General features: G+C 35.9%; 1 protein-coding gene across 1 annotated transcript in view; it reads right to left on the minus strand.

The window, feature by feature from the left end:
* Positions 1-2,940: 2,940 nt before the first annotated feature.
* The window catches only part of LOC140753696 (uncharacterized), a 149,981-nt gene continuing 125,828 nt past the window's right edge, over positions 2,941-27,093 (minus strand). Inside the window, exon 3 of the mRNA XM_073088459.1 lies at positions 2,941-5,881. Coding sequence (XP_072944560.1) covers positions 5,085-5,861 — 777 coding nt within the window. The 5' untranslated portion in view covers positions 5,862-5,881 and the 3' untranslated portion in view covers positions 2,941-5,084. The remainder of the gene's footprint in view (positions 5,882-27,093) is intronic.

Below are 27,093 nucleotides of genomic sequence, written 5' to 3' on the forward strand. Positions count from 1 at the left end.
TTCCGTCAAATTTGTATTCACAATAGCTACTCTAGCTTGAAATGTGAGTTGTGTTGTTATTTCCAACTTATCTAATTAGCGAAAGATTTAGTTTAAACTGCACCCGTTGCTACTTTGTATTCAGAACATTTATAGCGTAACTTGTTCGAGCTTGAAGGTGTGAATAAGAGTTCCAAGCAAAGTGCTTTAGACAGCTTGCTTGTACATGTATTGTTTATACATAATGTATAAGAATAGTAAACAGAAGCGAATGTTACAATTTTAGTGTTTATACTTTTTCTACTAACATAAGAGATGCTCTCTTAAAACCTGACTAAAAGTTACTTAAGTGTTTATAGTGATGGTTCAAAATATATAACAAAAAAATCTGTAATTTCGAAATAGCCACGATTTCATCTGATGGAAGTATGATCGTAGGAAGAAGCATAATTGTTCAGGAAAAGCTTATTCACCATTGCCTTGAAAATAATCAAGTCATATAAATAAGGTACTACAGATACCTGAAAGGACCCCTTTCCTAGGCCGTAAGAAAAAAACAGATTTTTTACAACTAACCTAACCTAACTCATTTAATACTCTAAACTCAATTGGACTAGCTAACATAAAATACTTTTACTTAGGAAATATTTCAAATAAACTGAAAGTGTTCAGGTAAGGTAATATTAGGCATCAGATACGCTTAAGTCCTACCCGTGTTAATCTTGTATCTACTTAAATATTTCAAATTTGGCCACTACTGTGCTAAGCTGTTCCATTGGTTGGAAATTAACGATAATAAACTATAATCACATTGTAAGCTGGGGTACGTTCTCTCACGCCTCTGGGCACATCGTGGTATCGGATCTTATAAATAAAGTGCCGGTACATTTCTAGTCTGGGTTTTACTAATGAGTGGTACGGTGGTATTAAGGAGAGGTTGTATGTTGTGTTAAAATGTGATAGAATACTTATGCTCACTTGTATTACTCGTATATCTAACTTTTAGCAGACTGCTGTTGTGTTTCGATGATGTCAAAATGCCACAAATGTAGGAAGCTTCTTTGTATAAATTTAGCGGTAGATTTGTGTTATTCTTCTATTAAACTTAGTACCAACTTAGTCTTCAGGTATGGTAGCAACGCTGATATTACTTAGTGTCAGATAGACTGCATGCTTAGATTGCTACAATTTTATTTATTTTTGTAGGGGACGAGCATACAGCCTAGGTACTGCTGTCCATTGTCACCTGTAATCAACATCAAATAAGATAAGATTCCTGAGGTGGTAAAGTCGGTCACAGATGTGTCGCTAATCCTGAGGCCTAAGTTGGAATACCTTGGAAAAGTATAATTATACCTTCAACAAGAACACAGCAGGGTTTAATTCTGTTATTACGTCAGAATACTTCCATAATAAAGAAATAACATTCAAATGTCATTTGCCACTAGAAAACAGAATTGCGATACTAAACATAGCAGTTTTGTAGTACAAGACGCTTCTGGGCGGGAACATCTTTCAAATTATGGATAATAAAGTGTAATCATATCGTAAACCGAACTGCAGCGCCTCTGGCCCGCTGCGGCCACGTTGTACTACTTTAATTCAAATTACCTTTTCTTTAATTCCATTCGATTATTGGTCTGCATTTGTTTATTGATGGCTTTCGAACGTAATTTTCAATCTCGTTATGTGGGATCAGTGGTTTTTATTCGACTAGGGTTATAGAGTTAGAGAGAAACTAATTCTTACTTAACTTATCAGTGAATTACGATGTAAGGAATTGTTTTTAAAACTTCTTAATTTATTTAAAGTTTGTATACTTTGGCTCTCGCTTTTACAGCTTTACAAAACTTGGTGTAGCACTAAGCCGAAGTCCAGAACAGATGATTATATGTATTAGATAGTGTAGGATACTTTTGGTTGTATTTACCTAGTGTCGTAGTGTTTAAGTGAATCATCCGGGTTTGGTCAGCATAGACGACTTAGATTAGATAATCTTAACTGCTCTCATTCCGATTGACCAGAGTCCAACAATTATGATGACTAAGAATCAATCACGCAGAAATAAGTCAAGCAATTCCCAACCTTTTCCGCTTAGAGCAGGATTTAGTGTACACTGATATTACTTGATTGGATGTGTTTTGGAAATATTAGGTATAGGTTAGACTTAGATTTTAATGAATCATTATGATTTCGTTCGATCTCTCCGACAGATTTGAACCCAGTGTGTCTTATCACTCATATCAATTTGGTGTGTTTATGGTCTGTCGCCACGAGGGTCGTAAGTGTAATCTTCATATTGTCCTAAATATACTACTGCTAATTTAAATTAATTTTATTTGCAACGACATTTTTCATCTACCCTTTTGTTTCATTAATTATTTTGTTCGAGCCTATCCACGTCAGTATAGAATTGAACGTCTCGCGACGTGGTTCGGGCATTGTCTTTACGATTAGAATTAATTCGTGTTTCTTTATTACTTGTGTGATATTCGTGGTGTTCGTCTTCGTGGTTTTCATACTGACATAACATGTGGATATCATGTGTGTGCAATATTTTAATGGTAAAGTGTGTGTGTGTAGGACGTTGTGACTATAGAATGGTCTTTTTCGAACAAAGATATGTTTTCCAAGAGCAAAAGGTAAGTGAAAATAAATATTATAAAATTATAATGCTTAATTTTACCGACAATTAAATTGATTATTGATGTAATTGTATTTGAATATGTAATAATTATGACTATTTGAGTACAATCGGTATTTGTAAGAAATAGAAGCTATCTTACGTATCTTCTAGATAGAACTCAGGGACTTTATATGTACTTGTCATCTATGTAATCTATGTATTCTAGCAAATAAATGAACTGAATTAAATATATCTCACGAGACATCTAATCTACCAGTAATGAGCTCATAACGACAAAGATACAGATGGGAAGTCATAGAATAAAATAACAAAAGTCAATTTAAAATTATTTATTTCATTGACAAGGTAATCGGTGACCTTTGAACGACTAATAGGTATCAAAAGTACAAAACGACAAACGTAATAATCTCTATTTCTTACACATCCTAGTGATAAGTTAAATAGCATCTCTTACACGTTCAAAAGTTAATTTGGTACGAGTATACTAAACAATTAAGGTGCTATCAGACCGTAAAGTTATATTTGCGATATTCAAAAATATATTTTTGTTTCCTTTTATGACACTACGAATACATTTTGTAGGTATCCAGTTCCATTTTTGAAAATTGGTGGTGAAGAAATTAGGTACTGTTAGAGAGAAATTAATTATAAATAAATTTTACTTCGTAATAATGTATTTTAGCTGTCAATTTCTAATGAGTTTTAGGTTTTACTTTTATCAAAAAGCTTTTTTGTTATAAATTTTAAACAAAGTTGAATGTCTAATACTGCAGCTTGTATTATTTCCAAAATGTAAATAGTCACAATTCACTAGAAAACACTTTCAAATAATCTTTCTACGATTTGATAGCACTTTAAGGCATGGCAAACAAGTTTCTTTCATATTAAGGTAACATTGACTCTGCGTATATTTTCAAAGAAATAAAATATCTAAAATAATATTTTTGCAATTACGAAATTCTTACTAAATAAGTTTTAGGTACGAAAAAAGGCCTCTTAAATATAATAATAGTAGCTTTCGAATATTTTGTAAAAGAAAGTAATAATTAGAATAGAGAGCGTCTTTTGGTACCATCGTAGGCAGATGTGATTTAGCTGTTTAAGACTAGCTTAGTTTTTAAATGTATTGTTATACTACTAGTATTTCCAGCAAATTTCAGATTTACAATGTTTATTATTAAAACAATCACATTATTTTGACTCACTCAAATTGAACTTAATTTGTGAATCACCAATTCTGCTAATAATATGCTGTTCTTACTTGTCTACTGTTCATACCCAAGAAGACTCACTCTATTTTATTATAACTTTGAGGGAAGAACGTAATAAATGTTCTAGGTAAACTTTATACTCGTAACAATAATAGAGATCTATCTATACTTAAAGGAACGTTTAGCTTAGTTCTTTGAGAAACATCGTCTTCGACTGTAAAGATTTGAAAATATCAACGGTTCCAATTTTAGCCAAGTAATAAATAAAATCACAGATTTGTATACCTTAATTTAGTACATCGATTTGGACAAACGTTACATTTTGTATACAATGTTTTATAATATCTAATATTTTATAAAATTTCCTATTTAAAATATCAAAATACAATGTTATATCTCTAATCTGCGTAATCTTTTGAAACTTAACAATAAGGGCGTTTGAATTCACTGAAGTAGAATTACATATTTAGCGAATTCGCCCCAAAACTAAATAATTTACGCAACACACATTATATAAACTCCAGAGTGATCAGATCATTTTTAAACAACTTTTCTAACATTTTATAAAAAAAATATTTATAATATCTTCAATAAGCAACAAGTTATACGTTTATGGTAACCGGCGTTTCCTCTCAGACTACAATACTAATTTATTAACATCGATACAATGAAAGCAAAATTTACAAATAATACAAAGAAACTACTTACATCCATACAATACTTATTTATCGATAAATCATAACTCTAATATAGCGAACACTCTGAAAACTTAACATATTTAATACCTATCTACGTCTTTATACACAAGGAATATATTCGTACATTCTAGTTTGTGTAATCCTATCGGTAGTGAAAAAATTCGGTACGCGCTTTAACTACTCTACTTTGAACGATTTTATATTTACAGTAAGTACATGAGATTTGATATCACTTCTACTTTGACCATAACTTACTTCGAATGTCCATTACTTTACCCTGATCACTCAACGCCGCCAAAATACATAGAACTCAGTGGGAACATTTTTGATTAGGACTATTAAAAGATAAGGAAAACGTATACAATAAACAAATATAAAACAATAGTGAATGTTTTAGAAACAAAAATAAAATAATCATTGGCGTGTCGCAGATTTCGATAATGTTACACCTCACAAAATCAAATAGTACGGTTTAATTTATAAACGAGAGTCATTTGGATATATCGACCAGATTATTGTAACGGTGTATGCTTGTGATCGAGTCCACTATCAGGTGTGATCCGCGGCGCTGGCGGCGGCGGCGGCGGCGCGGCGCGCTGGCGCCACTCGTCCCATGAACGATCTAATCTCCTCGAAGTATGTCTCCTCCGGGGATCTCCGGCGGCCATCGTCTCCGTTCTCGGCCTCGTGTTTCTTTAGATGCCTGTCGAGATTCGTCTGCTGTCCGAAGCAGCGGTCACAGTGGCGACACCTAAACGGCCGCTCCTTATTATGGATATTCCGCACGTGCCGTTGCAGGTTCGAAGATATTGAGAAGGAACGTTCACAGTATTTGCATCGGTAGGGCTGTTCGCCTGTATGCGTCCGTAAATGTCGCGTCAGGTTTGCACTGCGAGGGAATGCCTTTCCACAGTACGAGCACGTGTACCGGTCGCGCGCTCTGTTAGCTCCGGGGTTCGGAGGCACCGGTGGGGGTCGAGGCGCACCGGGGGCCAGGAGGGTCGCCGCGGCCGCCGGGAGGAACGGGTATCGGCCGAACGAGGCGGGCAACGCCAGCGGGAGTCTCCGACAGAACTGGAGCAGTGCCGGGTGCGCCGGGTGAGCGGGATGCGTCGGGTGAGGCGGTGGAGAGGGCGCTATGAGGTTGCAGTTTTCATCTTCTAGCCTGGGCGGGCGCTTGTGCGTGACTCTGAGGTCGAGGGGCTCGTCCGCTCGCGGCGAGCCGAGTGGGCTGGGGTGTCGCTCGAGCGGCGAAGACGGCGGGGAGGCGAGGCGGCGCGGCGCCGCGTGCTTTTCGCGCATGGCGGCCGCCGCGCACGCGCTCATCGGGCTCGTGCGCCACCGACCTGGAACAACAAAAAAAATACTATTAGAAATTTTGCCTTTAAAGTACGTTGACTTTGATTGGTTAACACGGACATATGAGATATGTTGCCTAGAATCCTGTTGAAAGACGCTATCAACTTGTTAGACAATATCATAGGGTTAAAGTTTAAGCTATATAAATTTGTAACCGGCCCGTGGGCGTTAAGATAAATTGAAGATGATCAGGTTGTGTGAAATTACGATGACAGTATTCTGTATTTCATTTGATTATTTACGGTCATTGACCGACGCGATAGCTTGTAAACTTTATCAGCTGAGTAATGTTGCTATCAGAATCGGTCATGAATATCCTAGAAACGTCGGTAGGTATGCTAAGCGTCTACCAAAATTGCGAAATGACGCGACCGGTCGGCGGGGGTGACCATCTGATCGATGTCAGCTCCTACGCTCGCCTTCGACGTACGCCCACTTGCTTGCGACATCAGAAACTGGAGCAATTGATACCAAAACGTCCACTTTTTACATTAATAATTAATAAACCGACTGCGAAGGTAATTGCAAAAACCGAAATAAAAACTCAATATCTGATGAACTCGGCGGAATTGACGTAACGATTGTTTAATAAGTAGTTTAATGCATATATTTTTCTGCGAAACCTGCTTGAAAGTTTCTGATAATATACATCGGAGTGATAAAGGGAACAGGTTTTGGAAAGGGCCAAGAAACTAGTGCTCTCTTGAGCCCTTTCACCAGGGTTCCGTGCATATTGCGTCACTGACAGTTGTTCCAAAAATACGAGGCGGTCGAGCGGTAATAAATTGGATAATTTTAATAGGATGATGGATGGGCGCTCGTATCATCAGCGCATTGTCACGTATGGCGGCGAGCGTGTCAGGTGTACCGTATTCAGTTTGCTGATATGATCGTGCACGCACAGTATTACATTTCATTAGAGTGTAGAAGATTGATGTTTATGTTATGGCAATGGACCTCGCACGTTGATAATGATTGCTCGAGATCTCGATGTGGACTTTGAGATGAACGGAGCAATCTGTTTAATGGATTATATTGCTGTTGTATTGTTCTAGGCATCATTAGGGGATGTATCGCTATACCGATTGAAGATAACTATGATTGTACTTTGTTTCTTGAACTCTTGAATTTATGCCAGTGCCTTGAAGAGACTTTAGAAATGTTTTGATATTAAGTTGGCTTGGCTTGTTTTATGAACCAAAAAATAGTAACTATTTTCGATAAAAGCAGAATTAGCATTTTCGCACTATTCCACGAGGAAAAGATAAGAAAATTTGTTAGGTCACGCCTACATGACGCGCGCTAATTTGCGCCAAAAGGGACCGATATAAATCCTTTGAAGCATCGGCCATCGACGTCCGGGAGCCATATTTGGCGCACTCGTGAGCCTCGCGCCGTTTGCTTATGATTTGTTGCTGAATGCTTCGTGCACCAGCCCTTACAGGAGAAATAAGCGTACATTAACGTCACTATGAGGTCAGCTTCAAGAGTACGTCAGCAGTTTTCAAAGGGTTTATCGATTTTCGCGTTTCGTCGTTGCTCTCGCACTGTTTGAAACCGACAACTTTGGCAAGCATTGTTGATAGATGAGTGGGTAAGAAGGTACAATACAGTAATTTTACAGATAGATAGTCTGGTTACCAAATCGCGATCTAAATATTCTAGACAAAGTTTAGGAAGAGAACATACCTAGTAACAAAACGAGTTAGACAGGCATTATCTTAGTGAGGACTGCCAGTTTGCGAAGAGACAAAAGCTTTTAAAAGTTTCGATAATAAGAATGGTTTGTAGATATACGTACTTATGTGTCAATCACTGTAAGAAGTTTGTTACAGAAATTGATTCGTAGAAAATTGATAAAGTATTTGAGTGTCGCTGACGGTGTGTTGGTTAGAAGAGGGTTCGAAATAATTATACAATATTTGCACGTACGGTGTAATAGTTGGCAGTAAATTCTCAATTTGTCGGCGAGATTAAAGGTAGACACGTCTAATAGCGAGCGTATGCGACATGTGTTGCACCGTGCATGAAGCGGTTACAGCATATTTGTGTGCATCGATCTCGTCCCGACCCCAGTCACGATCCTCTAATTACTCGTAATTAACGTTCGGAAGCGCCGTGACGTACCGCGGTAGGCGGAGCGTACACGGTTATGTATGTTAATGTAAATAGCGTGGCCAATGAGCGGCATGACGCTACGCCGCCGCCTTGTGATATATTAGCATTTGAATCGCTTATTCGTTCGTACCGTATCGCCGTGCCTCTCCAAACGCATCGACTCACTTTTGTGGGCTTTTATGCATTTCGAATAGGCTCGTCAACTCGTCCCACTGGTTCGTTATGTAAACGATTTAATAAATTATCACGATTCGCCTCGGTGTGTGGAGAGCCTATTTATCGAATTCAAACATTATGTGCGGCGGGCACGATAAAGTATGCTGACTATAAATTACTTTATTTATCAGCCAATAATAATGCAGGTATAATATTGGAGGCGAGGTGCGAATAGGAATGAGACATCGTAATTTTATATGCAACAATTCTATATCGAGTGACTATCAGCTTGTTGAATAGAAAACGAACACTAATTTAATATCTTATAACCTCAATCGTATTGATTACGTGCTTATAGAGCCGTTATTATAGCTATTGGTTTTGTAATTTTACTGTAGAAGTTAATGATTAATTTCTACGTGTAGTTTAAAACTATAATAGGTTCATTTTATAATATTTTTCTTATTGTTAGTTTTATATAAATATGCTTTTATACGAATAATGAAAATCTTTAAAGTATTTATATATTTTATGTATTATGAAAATTTGATATTTTTAATGAAAGAACATATAACTACTTATCATTCGAACTTGGTTTCTTAGGGAGCTTATTGTTATGCAACTGTGATCAACTTCAGTTAGACATCATGTCCTATTTGGGTCTGAAAGCGATTAGCTTCCTCCTTTCTATTCCATGCCGCCAAAGAGTGAAAATTTGATAGAGTCTCCATTTACTGACAGACTTGGAATTGTTTTTGGTAAGATTTAATATGTATCTTCTAAGGTAGCAGCATTAGTAGGCCATGTCTGATTTACCAACTAATGAGATTGTGGTCAATGCCAAATTTTTGGATATTAAAGAAGAAATAGTTTTGACGCTAGGTAGAGCAAAACCAAACACGCAGCGAAACACATGTGGGTACAGGAAAGCCTTATTTTTTCATTATTTAATAAGACATAGTCTGTGAAAACCTTAATCAGCTCATTAGGTATTGTATAAAAATAGTCTTTTAAAAGAGAGCAAGTACGCTAAAAAGAAAATCTAATAAATCATCGTCTATCATCTCATCCTATCCATCATTATTATCATTAAATTATACTAACTTATCAATCCAGTCTCTAATCTGTTAAATGCAATATAGCAAGAACAAGAAAGCGCTAAAAAGCGGATTTAATTTCATAGTGTAAACGGCAAAAAGTGAATGTATGGCTGATGGCGCTTTAATTACGTTGTCTGGTCATCCATCACGGTAATTCTATTGGAGGCAACAGAGGCTATTAGGATGATGGTCGTGGTCTGGAGAACTGATGTCTTTATAATACCTACTATGTAGTTATTTACTTAGCAATACCTAGTTTATCATGAGAAAGGAAGCTTCTGAATCTGAGTTTTCCTTGAATTACGGTTATATTTAATATTTTTTCTTGTGTTTCAGTTGGGACAGTACATCCGTACGGTCTGCCTACTGCACGCCTTGAAATTAGCACCAGAAAATTGGACGCCGTCTTAGGGCTCGAACACAAAACTGCGATGCGACGCGATGCGAATTCGCAACGCAGAAAATTGCGATGCGAATTGCTGCGATGCGATATCGTGCGGCGTAGCGTCTCTCAGGGTGACCAACAACAACAACCACTGTGCGATGCGAATCAATTCGCAAGTTCTTGCGATGCGTCGAGGGAGCTCGCAGATTTTTGCGATGCGACGTCGCATCGCAGTTTTGTGTACGAACCCTTAAGCCTAATCACAGATGCACCGTCGTCCTTCAAAGGTAAGTAGCTTTTAATATTTATAGAAAAAGGAAGAAAATGCCATTGGTTTCCATTTTTTTAGTTACGTTTTTCTTCAAATTGAATACAATAGCTCTACATTACATATTTAAAGCAAAAATATCAAAGAATAATAGGTAAATGATTTTAATATTAGCTATATCTATCTACACTAGCGCTTATTACATACAGGTCTATGTATCTACATATAGACACATATGGTATGATTCCATAAATATGTACTTACGCATCAAGTAGGTACGATTAATTTAAAATTAGCATAAATGTATCTAACGACGATAAATACTACCATAGAACATACTTCTTCTATGTATTAGATAGAATACACGTGTTACACGGGCAATACTTGATTGCATGATGCGATGAACATTGATGATCACGCGTCTATTGGGCTCGGTGGCCACCAATGAAACACGTGCCGGTTGGCTTGTCACGCGTAACGCTAATCTTACGAGTAATACCGCATAGTGTGGGTGTTTGTAGTGTAATACTCTGACTACTGTTTGCATTGATGTACCGACCGCAGGTATTGTGTTTGCGGTTTTTGCTTTTAGGCGTATCGTGTTAGTAGCAATTAGTTTAGGAGTCTTATGCGTAATAGTAGTAAGGAGTTAGTTTTTTGGTTTGAGGTAAAAAAAATTGGGTTTTCATGCAATAATGTTACCTAATAAATATATTTTTGCAATGGGTGTGCGTAATTTTGGATTTGCCTTTGCGTATGCAAGGTACTTATAGAATAATACATTTAATACTCATTTTATGTGGCCAACAAATACATACATAGCAATATGTCTTAATAATATCTTACAGTGCTTGCAGTACTTGTAATGTCTCAGAACTGGACAACGATGTTTTCTCAAAATTTTGGAAGGCCTCTACTTCTCTACTCGACCATTTTGAGTGCAAAAAGTTCCAATTTACAGTATACTTACCTATTTTTATTTCTTAGCTTCTTATTCTTGTTAACTATTAATAATAATATCTTGTATATATTACAAATAACAAAATAAAGCCTGTCAACATTAATAAAACGAGACTTATTAGGCATCCGTACATCTTATTACGTAGGTAATAATCACGCGCGTCACAAAAACTAAGAGCTATAATTTAATAGAGCAAACCTTATTACGAAGTGTCTGATCATCGATCATACTAATTCTATTGGCCGCTTAAATGCGTCGCGCGTCGCCGCCCGAGCGGAACTCGTATGCTTTAATGATATCTTCATAATGTACCTGAGTATGCACGATCTTATGTATGTTCATAAGTACTCTATTTTGTTCTTTATTCATTTATGAATTTATAGAACAGTGCTGGTATGGTATGTCGAAATATTATAGGCTTGAAGAAAGTCGTAAGTTTTATTGGCGATTTCTACTAGTATAATAAAGTTATCTACCTAAATACTTTGCCTTACGGTTATTTAATCACTTATTTAAATTCGTATAGTCATTAAAGTGCTTCGCTATTCCTACTTCTGCCTTACAACAGTTTCAGACTGTATTCTGGTTTAAATGCATTCCAGCTTAGTCTTCAGGGATATTAATGGGTTTATGACAGAACTAAGGTAGAACTCTAATGCTATCTGGGGTTGATCGCCGATGTCAATGGGCGGAAGTGACAATTTACCCTCAGGTGCACTGCTCGTATGTTGTCACTGCAAGTGTCATAAAAAACGCAGGTAGCTCCAGGCTAGCTAGGTTTTTAATATAAAAATTACCGTTGGTAATTATCTTGATAAAAATATATATGCTACATTTCTTAAAGCTTTCTTATCTATATCGTATCTTTGACCAACATACTTGTGTTAAACGAAATTACATAACTTAAATCCGTTCCTGTTTATTTTTATATTAATCACAATTTACTTATCAAATTATAATCCACTTGAAATGTCAAAGTACCGGCTTTTAAGCGGCGATCGATAGAACTTGCTGTTATGTAAACGGTGTGCAGACTCTGTTCTAGTTGGAAGGGTGTGGTAAGGCTTATACGAGCCGGTCCAAATTAATCCTTAGCAATACCAACTCATCTATAATCGATATCAGATAGGATTCCGGTTTTATCGTTTTTAGAAATGTTAATAGGTAACAGTGCCTCAAAATTAAGCGAACTACTTCTGTTATATAGAAATATAATCTCTACATTATCATGTATCTTATCAAATCGCCTTACATTAATCTTGGACCTTGTTTGCACTTTATAAGTGATTACTCTTAATTTCAAGTTATTATGAAACAAACAATCTTGTTCTAGACGTTGACAAAATAGTCATGTCCTATTATAGAAGTTATTATTGGACATTGCATCAAAAGATTAATTTCATTAAACTGGATCACTTTCCTAAACTAATACTATGTATTGATGCAATAACTTGGGCAAGGCAGCAATGAAAAGTAAACTTACTAACTACCCACACAATTGTACTGATTGTCTAATGTGCCCCAAACTACAAAAAAGCGTACGCAACAAAATTAAAAGTGACAGGTATCGCAATTGAAATATGGTTTATTCTGCAAGTTTCAAACATGGAAACAGAAGGTGCGTACAAGTGATGAATTTATTCATAACATAAATATCCGCTCGATATATGTTTGGAGGCGCAGTTGGCATGTTGTTGCCAAAGCGCAACTAAAATCAGATCGATCAGTCGCATAAGTCTCATACTAGATAGCTGGCATTCCATCGTATATTCTCTCATACGATCGCGGCTGTAGCAGATTCACACGCACCGCCGCTTTTTTACACATCGTATCGACAACCACAATCTTTGATTTATTTCACATCACTATTTTAGGAAACGCGTCGCGTCGATCGCCTTATGGAAAGATATGAAATTACTTTCCGATGTATGAACTGTGTATGAGAAATAAATGGGCCCACTGTTTAGATGTATCGATTATGTCGGCGAACATGGTATATTGACTTGTACCAAGGATCGCATAGGAAAAAACTTGTCCCCAGTAAATAAATCCCACGAGAATTATGCTACTTAACGTTATTGAATTCGCTTGTCGCGTTCATCTCTGGCATTGACTATCGTTATTAGTCACTTGTGATTGTATGAATTAGTTATGATTTTGCAAAGGATTTAGATATAATTAGATGTAATATCAAATAGGAATATTGGTACAATGTCACCAGCATAATCTAAGGTATTTGCATACTTGCATACCTTGATGTTTTGAACACAAGTGCATACATACCTACATTATGTTTTCATATACAGGCTTTGTATTTATGTGTACATAAATACTTACAATTTTTATATGACCTTTTTTATATTATATATTTTTATATGAGTAAAGTTGCGCATCAAATGGCATCACTTGGCAGATAATTAGCTAATCGATCTAACAGTTCCTACATGGACCAATCTCAGTGGAATCTTATGTATGTAAGAGTGCACATTTTATGTATCAGGCTGTCAGAATCTGACCAATCGTGTCTGATTTGTCACGCAGGCGTATTTAAGACGAAATGTTGTAAATAAAACGCAATTTCATGTGAGAATGGGGCCGTAGTGCGTCGTGGGAACTGACGGAAATCAGGACTTTTTTGTAAATCTTTGGGCCACACGAGATCTACTTTGGGACCGATTCATGAACGCCATTTTAGTATCTGTGATAATAGTTTACGATCCATATTGGCGTGTACAAAAAGCAGCTGACACAGGTCATGCGTGTGACCCGTGTAGGAACAACTTATTTAGCAGTGATTAATATGAGCACGGCGCCTGCAAGACATTCGTATACTCGCTTCCATTTAAGGAGGATCTTGATTTGATTTTAAGTTCTTGAGACATAGGTAGTAAAAATATTTGATAAATTTTACAATAACTAGATAATTATAAGTTTGGGTAATTGGTTTAGAGATATACAATTTAAATTTATGCGTTTTTAAATGGTTTTATGATCAGAAAACAGAAATAAATGGTGAATGATTTACATAAAATTGATCTCAGCACGAATTTAATTAAGTATACTACTGACTAATTCTACGATGTTAAAACAGGAAATTGCCTTTAGTTTTATTAATGGCAACAATTATTTATTAAATTTACTATAGTTGCTGTTACGAGTATGCTTGTAATTACAAACATTCTATGAATTCCAAGAGCATCAGAAGGCGGGTTAAATAACGATATATTAGGTATATTTAATTTATTCACAACCTTTTAAAAAGATATAAATGGGTTATACATGTGTGGACTGGTATTTTGGAGTATTTTGTTTAATTTAATTTGGTATAGGCTTAAGTCGAATAGAATTATATTTTTCATAAAATAACTAAATGACGAGTGAAAACATAGAAAAAAAAGCAACAATTCCATTATAGTTATTTTACAGAGAAGCTATAAAGTACATGCATTACTTTTCGATGCTCCAATTCTCTGGTACTCTAGCCTATCTATGACATAAAATAAAGGTGGACGATTAAGATCATCACAAAGCAAATACAATAATGTGTTCCCATTATGTATTCAGGTATAATCTCCACGAAATTGTGTACACGAAGGTAGATAACAGGACCTGCTGTGTTATAATTTATGGTGTACCATTAGGGCGCACTCTCGGACCGCTGCATTTCATTTGCATTGGAGATTCGGATTTGCGGTGACATGGCCAGTATTAAAATGATGTATGGCTCTTTGATTGCGGGCGACGGGCTAGGATGCGTTGGTTGCGGGGTGAAATTCTAGTTAAATCCTACAGTAAATTTGTATTAAATGTTTCAACTTCATTAAGGCGTACCTAAAAGATTTATCAATCAGGGAAGAAGGACATTCGGTAAATTTGTACAAAGTTGAGCATGATCAATATACCTACGTATTATGCCGTATATGTATGCAGCAGGTATAAGCAGTGATAACTTCGCTGTCAAAACTTCTCTAGTTTCTATCGAACATTTTTTATCAGAGAATACATTACTTCCTAGCTGAGTTGCAGTTGCTTTACTAGTAATATTACATATTTTAATTAAAGTAACTTATATATAACTTCTCTCCATCGCCATGGTTTGAGGAAACCAGTAATTAACTAAGTTTTCTCTTCCTTACTTTTCCAATATATAGTGAATAGATATACTGTTACGTGATATTTATACCATTAATTCACATTATTCGCGGCCTGATTAAAGCAAAGTAGCAATCAAGGAGCTATAAATCTGCAATGCGTACTATTGGGTGAGATATTTTATTACAGTCGATTTAAATGACGCGCTATGTTACGCGTTATGTTTGTTTAACGGTGGCCTAATAACTCTGGTTTCACCACCGACGAGTAGCGAGCGAGCAATATATGTGCGAATTATGTATGAGTGATGTCGATGGGATTGTTCATTAAACAGAACATGTACGTAATGATGATCATATTGCCTCCTTTACAAAGTAATATTAATGAGTATTGTAAGAATTGATGCTGTATTTTTATTTAAAAGGCTAAAGCTTTTGTGAATGTGTCTCAAGTAGGAAATTTTAGTTCCGAAGTGAATGTATTTTTAAATGCATGAGCTTATAACGTGTAATATAATTATTACTACACCAAAAAAAATTGAGGATTCCTTTCATATGCACCTTCTGTGCTCCGGGACGATTTTACATTTCAAGCTATAAAATCGCTTATCGCTTATCGTTTCAAATCAAGCAATCGGCTAATTCCAGACGCGTAGGATCATAAAACAGTTGCAAAAACTATAATGTGAATAATTGTGCATAGCGGTAATAAAATATTGTCGCTGTAAATTACTTTTGATGATGATTGAACCGTATCTACGCTTTGGAACGCAGATTGCATTGACGATATAGAAAATGGAGCTCTGGAAGTCCAATGCGTAGATAGTATTTTTTACCCGAGACACCGGTATGTTCTAGAATGTTTGAAATATTTTTTTAAGGATAAATGTGATCGAATAAATAATTTTATTGCTTTAGGGCTCGTTATTACCTACCTATAAAAGGGTTAGTCTGAGGGTTAAGTAAGAATGCCTTATGTTAGTATAATATTTTAAAATCTATCGATGTAGAGCAAGTATTGCAAAATAGATATGGTAGTTAGTATTTATTATTCGATAAACTAATTTAGCACACAATACTCTAGTAGATGTTACCAGCCGTTACTTTCCGAAAATCTATGCTTTTTCGCAACAGTTACCTGTTACCAATACGCATTTAAAAATACTGTATAGTATCGGTAAATACTGTAAAAATTATAGGTATATATGATGGTATATATTTTAAACTATGCAGTATTTTATGGTGCCAATATATATTGGTACTGGATTATTGCGAAGTAGCTTTTATCCTAATTTTAAATAAAATACTTTGTAACTGTACAAATTAATAGTAAGTAATGTCATTTCGGTTTCATAATATTCTTTGATCTCTACCGACAATTTTTAATGATCACACAGGCCGCGTGCACAATTTCGTATCTTCGATAAGTTTTAAATAGCGTTGTTATATACCAGTAAATTCAATTAGGTACAGTAATTTTCAAAAATTTAATCAAACATATTTTTTGTACTTTTATTTAAATGAGGCACAGGTTAAGACCGGAAGCGTTATGAATTCTACCCACAATATCGTTCAGTACAACATCTGAAATAGAACAATATATACGAGAACCTCTGAACCTCTGAAGGTTCTGCTGAACGGCATGGTGGGTAGAATGCTCTCACATTAATGCGCTTACATGAAATTGGCAATAAAAGTCATATCAATATATTAAGGTGAATGTGAACCAGTAATAACAAAACAATAACACTGAAACGCATTCAGGCGTGACTCTTAAATTAAACAAAAGCAGCACACAATTAAAATGGCAACAAACAGCCGATGTCAGAGGTGGAGACATTAACCAGACGCAGGTTGTTCGTAAGCCGATACTCTTGCACCTACGGCATACCAATGCCATAATAATCTCGACTAGTGAAACCCCGACACGACGCCCGCCAACGCACGCGCTGTACGTAGGTGGTCATACCTTTATCACAACCACAATACAACTGTGAATGCTCGTTGGATTTTATTAGACGTCCCTTTAATAAATAATGGGAATGTCTCCCGGCTGGGTTTGCATTGCTGTTATCAAACATTGCGTAATGATTGTGTAAGCGTTAGGGATTTAAAGGTATTGAGAGTTGGGGACTTTAGTAAAGATTGTAACCTTTTGTTATGAGTACAGTTAAGCTGATAACAGTTCTCGTGGTTGGAGGAATTATGCTATTTACTGCCTTGTAGAACTAGTGAAGCGCTGTTGTATTTGGTTCAGCTTATGAGAAGGACGAAGTTAAACACTTCGTCCTTCTGATTATTAACGCATTTCTAATCGTTATTTTTAACATAGGTGTAGTAGACGAGCATGCAGTCCACCTGATGTTAAGTGGCTACTGCCGCCCATGGACATCTGTAATCAACCCCAGATAGGATTAGATATTCCTACCTGAGGTCGGCCACAGATGCGCCGCTACCCCTGAGGACTAAGCTGGAACGCCTCGGAAAAGTCTGTCTCCCTTCAAACCGGAACACAGCAGCGCCTAACACTGCTATTATTAGGTAAAAATAGGTGTGGTGGTGGTGCCGCCGGACTCGAACCACAAAGGGTTCTACCACTTTTAACTTGAGGTAGAAGCTGACATACATGATCATATTACTCCACAGAAGCGGCAACGTATTAGTAATCGGCTTCAGATACGCTCCTTGTTTTATATTAAATTAGTTATAGGCTGGGTAACCTTCCATTCCGCTATATATCTAGTTGATGTTAACCCATCGCAATTAATGTATGAACCATTAATTTTTTTAATGTACTGTTCACATACATACTTCATTGCTATTCAGATTAAAAATGCCAATGAACGTAATTTATCTAAGAATTTTGTAAATGTTTTTCATTCACATATTATATTAACGACGCAAAACTATTAATGGTTAAATCTAACGTTTAAAGAATTACTGTTTAACAAATTAATCGTTAAAAACAGTAGTCAAACTTGATTCATGGGCCTTGGGAAATTGATATCATCAAATTATCTGGTTATATCTTTGGAATAAAATCGGCTAAGTGCGAGACGCAGTCGCCTCGAAGGGTTCCCTGCACAAACATGCAATACTTAACATTAGTTAGATATTTTCCAAAAAAAAAAAAACTGAAATCTAGAGGTGTTGCTATTAATAAGATCGAAGGACAACAGCAAACTAGTCAAAAAATAATATAGGTACTACTAAACTAAAACTAATTAAACTGTAAATGCAGCTCTACTTATATACATTTCCTGAAAATTTTAATTGTCCACCTATTAAGAAACCCACTGAGTTTCTTACCGGATCTTCTCAGTAGTGGTCGCGTTCCGATCCGGTAGTACCTAGTTTAAGAAAATATTGTAACTGACAATTTGTAAGTGCCGCCGTTGGCCTATACAAAATAAATATATTTCATTTCATTTCATTCCATTAACATCGAAAGATAAGCCGGATAAAACGCTGAAAAGTTCAGTTTTTTTTTTAACTTATTAACTTTTAGTTTTTGTTGTTATGCTTCAAGACCCCTGTGACAGACGGATGGAGAGCGAAAGTTTAGTAATAAGATTCCGTTGGGCACGGATCCCTAAAAACTTCCGGCGAAGACGTGTTCAATTTAACGTGACGTAAAATAAGGCTTGTTCGCACTTCAATCTCAATAGGTAATGATGTGATTAGTTTCTTCGAAAAGTGGTGTGGAACTGGTTTTCATTGGTATGATTACAATGTACCTAATGAGAGCAGAGTCAAGATTTACATACGTCTAATAAAATGCGAAGTGTATTAATAACGCTTCAGATTACGGCTATTTTATGAACGTGTAACCTTTCTAAAATTTATGTACTTTGATATTTAATGAGAATCTTTGAAAATATGTTGAGTTTTGGAAGAAATTTTGATACAAGAGTCCGCTTACGATTTTTCGGCAGCCAATACAAATATTTAAATTAATTCCAGTGTTGTTAAGCAACTTTTACATGGATAAAACTGTTGGTTTGATATTGTACCTACTAATTATGTAGGAGTGTAATGTAGCTTTCTACAACATGGTAATAGATGTCGCTGTATGATCGAGTATGTCGATATATAATAACTATATAGAATACGTACGTGTGTATATAGACAGAAGACAGATTTATATACTTTTTATTCGATTGCCGTATAATTGGCGTCTTAAAACAAAACGTGTGCACTCAATTACGAAATATTTAAGACTAATTACATATGTATGTTATGTATCATTAGATAATCAAATAAACGCAAAAAAAAACCAAAAATGTCGTCTGGCATTTGCTACAAGTACCTAATACAAGTAACCACTATTTATTTGTTTTGCGCAGTATGTAGTAGGGATGGCGATCAATTATCGAAGAATCGATCTTTTGCACAAAAAAAATCGTTTATTTTAATCGATCTCCAGCAATGGATCGATTCAGTGAATCGATCTTTCATCCTCGAAAATCGAAAGTCGATATTTTAAAAGTTGGTTAAATGTAGTATAGACATTTTTTACCGACGGATACGTATTTCAGTGCTTGTTTGATCCTGATGGCCTTTTTTCGCTATCTTCGCCATTTTATAGCTGAAAAGATCGAAGATCGATTTTTGGAGAATCGATTCTTTGGGCCTCGAATTTTTGTAAATCGATTTATTACTCTTCTATTCAAATCGATGTTTTTCGGAAAGAATCGCCATCCCTAGTATGTAGAGCAACTGGTTTTAAACAGATGTATTATGTAGATAATAAACAAAAAGACGTATCTTATTCAATGAATATTAGTGGACGTTTGATTTTAATTTTATTTATGTAACTTGATCGAATGATCGGCGAAGTTAGTAGATTTATATCGCGAGCGCCCGTTGCATAACATTCGCAAATGTTGTCATCTAAATCGTATCGTATAAAATAGCTATTTTCTGGACTTGTTAAATTAATGCTTAATTTACGTTAACGTTAGACACCGGCACGTTAGACACACGTGAAAATTAAACAAGAGCAATAAGAAAGAGCGTGAAAACTATGAAAAGGTTACCATCACGCATTTGGTATAGGTACATATATTACTATTTAGTAATTTTCTCTAAGTTTTCAGTATATCTTCATATAAGTCATAGAAGGCTTATTTGAAGATAATTTTAAAATATTTCTTATGTTAAAATCGATTGAGCCCTTTACTATACAAAACGTATCAAAGACATTTAAATACATACTGAGAAAACCTTAGGTCAGAACAAAGATCTAAATTAAAATAAAGACTAATAAAAATACTTTCTGTTAGCTGACGATAGGTGCGTAATAAACATTTAATTGAAGATATATCCTCGGTTTGTACCAGTTATCAGCATATTTGTATAGAAGAGTTGTATGGCAAGTCATACCTTAAGCCAGCCGGATGCAGCAAGTGTCACAGATTATATTATCACACACCTACCAAACATAGATTAAACGGTGGGCGACCTCAAGTGCTACACTTGTCTCAATGTACACGCGATTCTCGGTGCTAATTACATGCCGTACATAGCAAAATTGCGTGGATACCTCAGAGATGTAGTGTGAGAAATAAAGCAGTCCTGTATGTGTTGGGTAATAAATTAACGTCCATAATAATAATTAGATATTCTTGACAGGTGAAAGTAATATGCTTGTCAGGTCGTGTCGCCCGGCCTTTTCTGTTAACTTAGGATTAAGCGATTCTATTTCAATATTAATTTAAAGTGAGATTTGTTTGTTTTTAAATATTAATGAGAAAGTTAGATAACATGTTGTTGTGTTGGGATTTAAACAACTTAATTGCCTTCCGATGGGAAAATGGTTCCGTCTAAGGGATATTTTTGTCTACGTAAAATATATTAAATTAAGTTTTGTTATTTTCATGATGTGTTCATGAGAAATGGTGCTTTAGAATCATGGAAATCATTGTTGGTTCGTCGGTTTTGTTACTGAATAGGTATTGTTTCTATGTAGGTATTATTGCACATGTATAGTACGCCGCATATTATGATACCGATATTTTCTGCATGGAAAAATATTAAGAATGATAGCTTTAACCTTGCGTTCGCTGTAATGACATCGATAAAAAAGGATTACCAGTTAAATTCTATTAAACGGCGTAACAATTTTCTCACTTGCCTTAACTTATCTAATAACTCAGTTATAATGGGTAAGTAATGCCGATATTTTTTAATTAATCTTCAAATAAAGCTATCTTTAACGACCAAATACGTACGAGCCCATATAGGCATTGGCAGAGCTTATTGAATTCAATACGTGGTTACATCGCCTTTTTCAGGCACATCTGATGTCTACTTAACAGTACTTAAAAATATATCATCTTACATCAATCACTTAACTGTCAACGCTGCATTCTTCGATATTTTTATGTGTTAATAGGTTGCGTTTGTAGAGACGCCGATTCCGACCGATCGTAAGCGGCTTACGTAGACATCCTATGCTGTCAATCAGAATACAAAGCGCTTGCGAAACTAGAGTGCGTAAGACTGATATCTTTTACGATTATAATGTATGTAAAAGAAAGTAACTGTATAATACATCAACACAGCTTAAGCCGTTTAAGTGAGGTTTGTAATTCATATACTTTTTCTATTTCAGGGACGATTTTACTAAATAAACACCATAAGAAAGTAATACACATAAGAAGGGGCTCTACAAAAAAGGTGCAAAAAGAGCTCTCATACAAAGCTGGCGATGCATTGGCACTCCTCTGGTGTCGCAAATGTCCATAGGCGGCGTTGACTACTTTCCATGAGGTACCACGTCTGCCTAATCGTTAGGTTAAACTATAAAAAATAAAAAAAGCAGTGATTTTCATAGTACACTATAAACTATTAAGAAATCTTTAAAATATTAGAAAAAATAGTCAATTAAGTACAAGGGAATAACAATACTAAAGAATACGCGAATTTCACGCCGACAAAACCCAAACAAATGTCGTATTAAAATATCAGCTTTCGTTACTAATTAGTAGTTTGTGGTAGAACCCTTTGTGGTTCGACTCCGGTGGCACCACCGTCACACCTATTTCTGCCTAATAACAGCAGTGTTAAGCGCTGCTGTGTTTCGCTTTGAAGGGTGTGGTAAGGGAGACATACTTTTCCGAGGCGTTCCAGCTTAGTCCTCAGGGGTACCGGCACATCTGTGGCCCACCTCAGTTAGATATATCTAATCCTATCCGGGGTTGATTACAGATGTACATGGGCGGCAGTAGCCACTTACCATCAGGTGGACTGCATGCTACTCTTATGTTATAAAAAAAGTAATTTTATCCATATTTGATCTCAAATAAAGTTTTAATGACACTAATCCAAAACGGCGTATGTACCATTGAATATGCATAAAGATTAGAAAGTTGCGTTGACAGCGCCGAAAAGACGCTTTCCTATAACCTAACCCACTGCTAGCTTACGTATGGCCTTCCGTTTGTTCTACTTATAGCATCCACGTTATGTTAATGGAGTAGTTAGCATTGTTACAGACGATCCAGTGCGGTCTGACCCCGTATAATGTGTAACTGTATACAATGATGTATATTGTATCTTGAATTATACATGATTGCATGACATAACGTGCGTGTTATTTCTATAATTTACCGATCGGTGTGTTTCTGTTTATTTCTTCGAACTCCTTGAGGCATGATGTAGGCTGTGCGCTATTTTTCATGGGCGCGTAGTAAATTTTAATGCGGATAATAAATTTGTTTATAGGTGAAGTTTATTGTTTGAATTATTCTGTAATTATGTTGTTAAGCCTATATACCAGTCGGACTGTAATTTTCTTTTTTAATGTTTGTTTTATATTTATAGTATAAAAGAAATATTAACTAACAATAAACAGAATATAAAAAGGTAGGAAGCTATCAATGCTGTTAATAATTATAATAATAATCAAAAGGGAAACTTAGATTGTAAGTTTAAGGTCGCTAATAGTGTGTTTAGTAAAAAAAAACATTTAAATGAAGTTCAGTTACAAAAGTTTGGCAAAGCGTCGTAAAGCCTTATTTCTGTTTTATAGAAGCAAGGTCGATGCGGCGATCTGCCTTCCATAGTTTGGGAGGAAACCTTACTTAAATGAAAAGTCTTAAGTCAAGTTTCCTGTTTTTTAAAATTGATAACATTTTATTATGAGACTCATATTCTTGAGAACTATCCATAATGGTCACAAATATTTGTGAATTGTACTTGGTCAACTTAATTGATAATGGTTTATGTCAGTCTTATTTTAAGAGGAAACTCGTGTCCAGCCTCGGAATAGTCAGTTGATTATTATTTATAAGTCTATAAACCAGCTCAGAAGTTCAATAGGGCCAGATATTTAGTAAAATGACCTAATCTATCATGCCCTAACGAGATCAGTATTTGTATTCACTTGATGTTCTAGCCGCATATTTAGCGTTGATTTATGATCTTGGACAAGTATACTAATTTATGTACTCTCAGACGTACAAGGTCCATTCATGAATCTCAAATTTGTTTTACATTGGCCACACTGACCTAATTATAAAGTCAATATGCTTATTTACATCGTGATTTAAAGTGGCAAGATATTTAGTTGACGATTCAATGTATAATTAATCCTTACTTGTTATAGCACTGAACGCTTTATACGCGGAGAAAATTGAAAAAAAATATACGATTTATTATAATAATAGATATTAATATTTTGCAAAATTTTATTAAACTCTTATTCGTATGTATAGTGTAAGAAAGGATTTTGACATTTTTACAATATATTCCGATGGTTAGAAATAAGTAATGTAATCTAAACGTGTATTATAATAATCATTAGAACTTGATGTAATCGGTATAGTTTTATAAATAACTGTGTCATGTTAAAGCATCCGATAAACGGAATGCTATGAGGAAAAACACACGAGAAATGCACAATAAAGCGGCACGAGCGCAACAATCCACCTGTTAATCGACCGCATTACCGGCAATCGACCTTCCAGTTCAATGATAGATAACGCTGAACCAGTCCGACACCAGCGGACTGTCATTAGGGTGTAGCAGCGCCGCGCTCGTCGAGGGCGGCATAATGACGCCGGGGATATAATCGCAGTAATGCGGGTCAAGATCTCTTCGTAGCTCACATATGGAACACTCAAACAAATTTTGTTGTTCGTAAAAATATGGTTGTGATTTCTATTTTAAATGAAGTATTTAAAATATTCGTTGGAAATATTTATTTTGTTCCTAAGGGTGCTCATACAGTACCTATGTTCTAAGCAATATTAGACTTTACCACTATCATTGCAGATATTAGTCCAATAATATCCACCTGTTAATCGACCGCATTACCGGCAATCGACCTTCCAGTTCAATGATAAGTAACGCTGAACCAGTCCGACACCAGTGGACTGTCATTAGGGTGTAGCAGCGCCGCGCTAGTCGAGGGCGGCATAATGACGCCGGGGATATAATCGCAGTAATGCGGGTCAAGATCTCGTCGTAGTTCACATATGGAACACTCAAACAATTTTTGTTGTTCATAAAAATATGGTTGTGATTTCTATTTTAAATGAAGTATATGAATTATTAGTCGGAAATGTTTATTTTGTTCCTAAGGGTGCTCATACAGTACCTATGTTCTAAGCAGTATTAGACTTTACCACTATCATTGCAGATATTAGTCCAACAATATCCACCTGTTAATCGACCGCATTACCGGCAATCGACCTTCCAGTTCAATGATAGATAACGCTGAACCAGTCCGACACCAGCGACTGTCATTAGGGTGTAGCAGCGCCGCGCTCGTCGAGGGCGGCATAATGACGCCGGGGATATAGTCGCAGTGATGCGGGCCAAGATCTAGCTTTTGTTGACCCATCAGAGTTGAAGGAATCATATCAAGTTTACCTTTGTTTTAGTTTGATGATCTAAATGTAGCACTTGGGAATTCTATATTAGCATGAATTATTACATATAAGTTTAGTAAGAAAAGCAACAAATAAAAACAATATCGACGAGCAACAAATGTATATCTTAATACCAAACAAACAAGTTGCGTAATACTCGTTTTATTATGAACAAAACCCAACGATGCGTATTTAATGTTAACAAGCAGATCGCCCCTGAACTCGCCGATAAAGATTGTCAAACCTCTTCAATTTCTCATGTTAAATGTCGATGATGTAAGAGAAGCGACACCCGATACATATTGACAATAGCAGTTTTACAATGGCTGCCCACATGATTCCGTGAGCCTTGGCATTAAGCAAAATGTCTCGACGATTCCCGAGGATGATATGGACGCGGTGGTCGATTGTTAAGTGTTAATGCTGCTACAGACGACACTCGATAGCGATGAGCAAGATGTGTACATACGGGTGGATATTCGGTTGAACAGAATTACGCAGTTGTCTATGTAGAAATCATGATACATGATAGTTTAATATTAATAAAGCCGTTACCTTTAAACCCTTCCTTTTATAATTGATTCGTTTTGAAGATATTACAAAATAAAGAGTATTTTATATCTCTTTTATTTTTTTCTTTACAGTTATATATTTGTATTCTTTAAGTAATTGAGGATCGGTAAAAATAATCAAGTCTCTTTTTTATTTTTTGCAACTTAAACTTATTCTATTTCACATAGACGCTGTCCATACATTTTGATAAAATGTGTAGTGCGTCCGGCTCCAACACTTTCGGATCGGTATGTTTCTGTGTGATTCACATTGAGCAACAACTTTTGGCATTACAGTCAGCCGGCCCACGTGTCTTAAATCTAGTTATTATTGTTGACGTGCCAGCCATTTTATTGTTTATTGCCTCTTGTTATCGGCATTGACTGTAACAAGATCGTATATTTTGTAATATAGCGCTTTTGGCGTAGCCCGCTACAGATATTACTGTTATTACATTTTGTGTATGACGCTAACAAAGGTTTTATAACAACATTATTGCATTGTCTACCAATGAACATAAATTTATTTGGATATTTTATAATGCACTTGCGAAATTGTGGCTCGAATTCATCTACAATATCTTTATACGGATTCTATATGTGTAATACAATCTTAATGTGCCTTAAAATGGGACGGTCGTAAGTTCTTGATTCTATTTCGTAAATAAAATGTTGAAGATTAACAAGATCTTGACTTGCGAAACGTAATATCACTTAATGTACCTACTCATGTAAAGAGAAAATTTTATTTTACATAATTATTCTCATAATATGATATAAATTGTGGTCCTTTCACATCGAGATCCCACTATCACGGCTGAACTGGTTTCAAGAGATCCAAATTAAAGGTCTCTTGCGTAAGAAATCAAAAAAGACAAATTGATCGTTAACCAAAGGATTTCTGTTAATTGCAATTATGTTGGCGATTTAATTCCATTTTTGTTGATAATTTTTGAAAGTTTTACATATTGATGATAAAAAGTATTATGCAAATTCTCACGCTTTTGTTGGAAATAACTTTCAAAAGTAACAGGTTAAAATGGCTATCAGATATCAAGTAGGTTTTGAAGGTAGTAGAACCCTTTGTGGTTCGACTCCGGCGGCACCACCGCCACACCTATTTCTACCTAATAACAGCAGTGTTAAGCGCTGCTGTGTTCCGGTTTGAAGGGTGCGGTAAGGGAGACAGACTTTTCCGAGGCGTTCCAGCTCAGTCCTCAGGGGTAGCGGCGCATCTGTGGCCGACTTCAGGTAGGAATATCTAATCCTATCTGGGGTTGATTACAGATGTCCATGGGCGGCAGTAGCCACTTACCATCAGGTGGACTGCATGCTCGTCTGCTACTCTTATATTATAAAAAAAAAAAAAAAAAAAGTAGTAAGTAGTAAGGAAAAACCAGATTTTCAAACTTCGTCGGATTTTTTTACAATGTTTCGTCTAAATATTCAATGACAAAATTGTTTTCTACAACGAATAGATCAACTAGAAAAGTGGGTCCAGAATGTCTTATGAATGGACTATCAATACTTCAGAGATCGGCAACCTTTTCATCCAAATTTATAATTGCTCCAACATGAGATTACATTAAGAGGAGCAATGCAGATTCTGGAGCGGACGTCTGCCGTATATGGGCTTCATTAAGGGATTATAAAAACAGTAAGTTCGCCTTGTATCGGACGTTTAAATAGGA

Source organism: Epargyreus clarus, unplaced genomic scaffold (genome assembly GCF_041222505.1).
Source record: "Epargyreus clarus isolate Ecla_fem2 unplaced genomic scaffold, WU_Ecla_fem_2.2 ptg000027l, whole genome shotgun sequence".
NCBI classification, from domain to species: domain Eukaryota; kingdom Metazoa; phylum Arthropoda; class Insecta; order Lepidoptera; family Hesperiidae; genus Epargyreus; species Epargyreus clarus.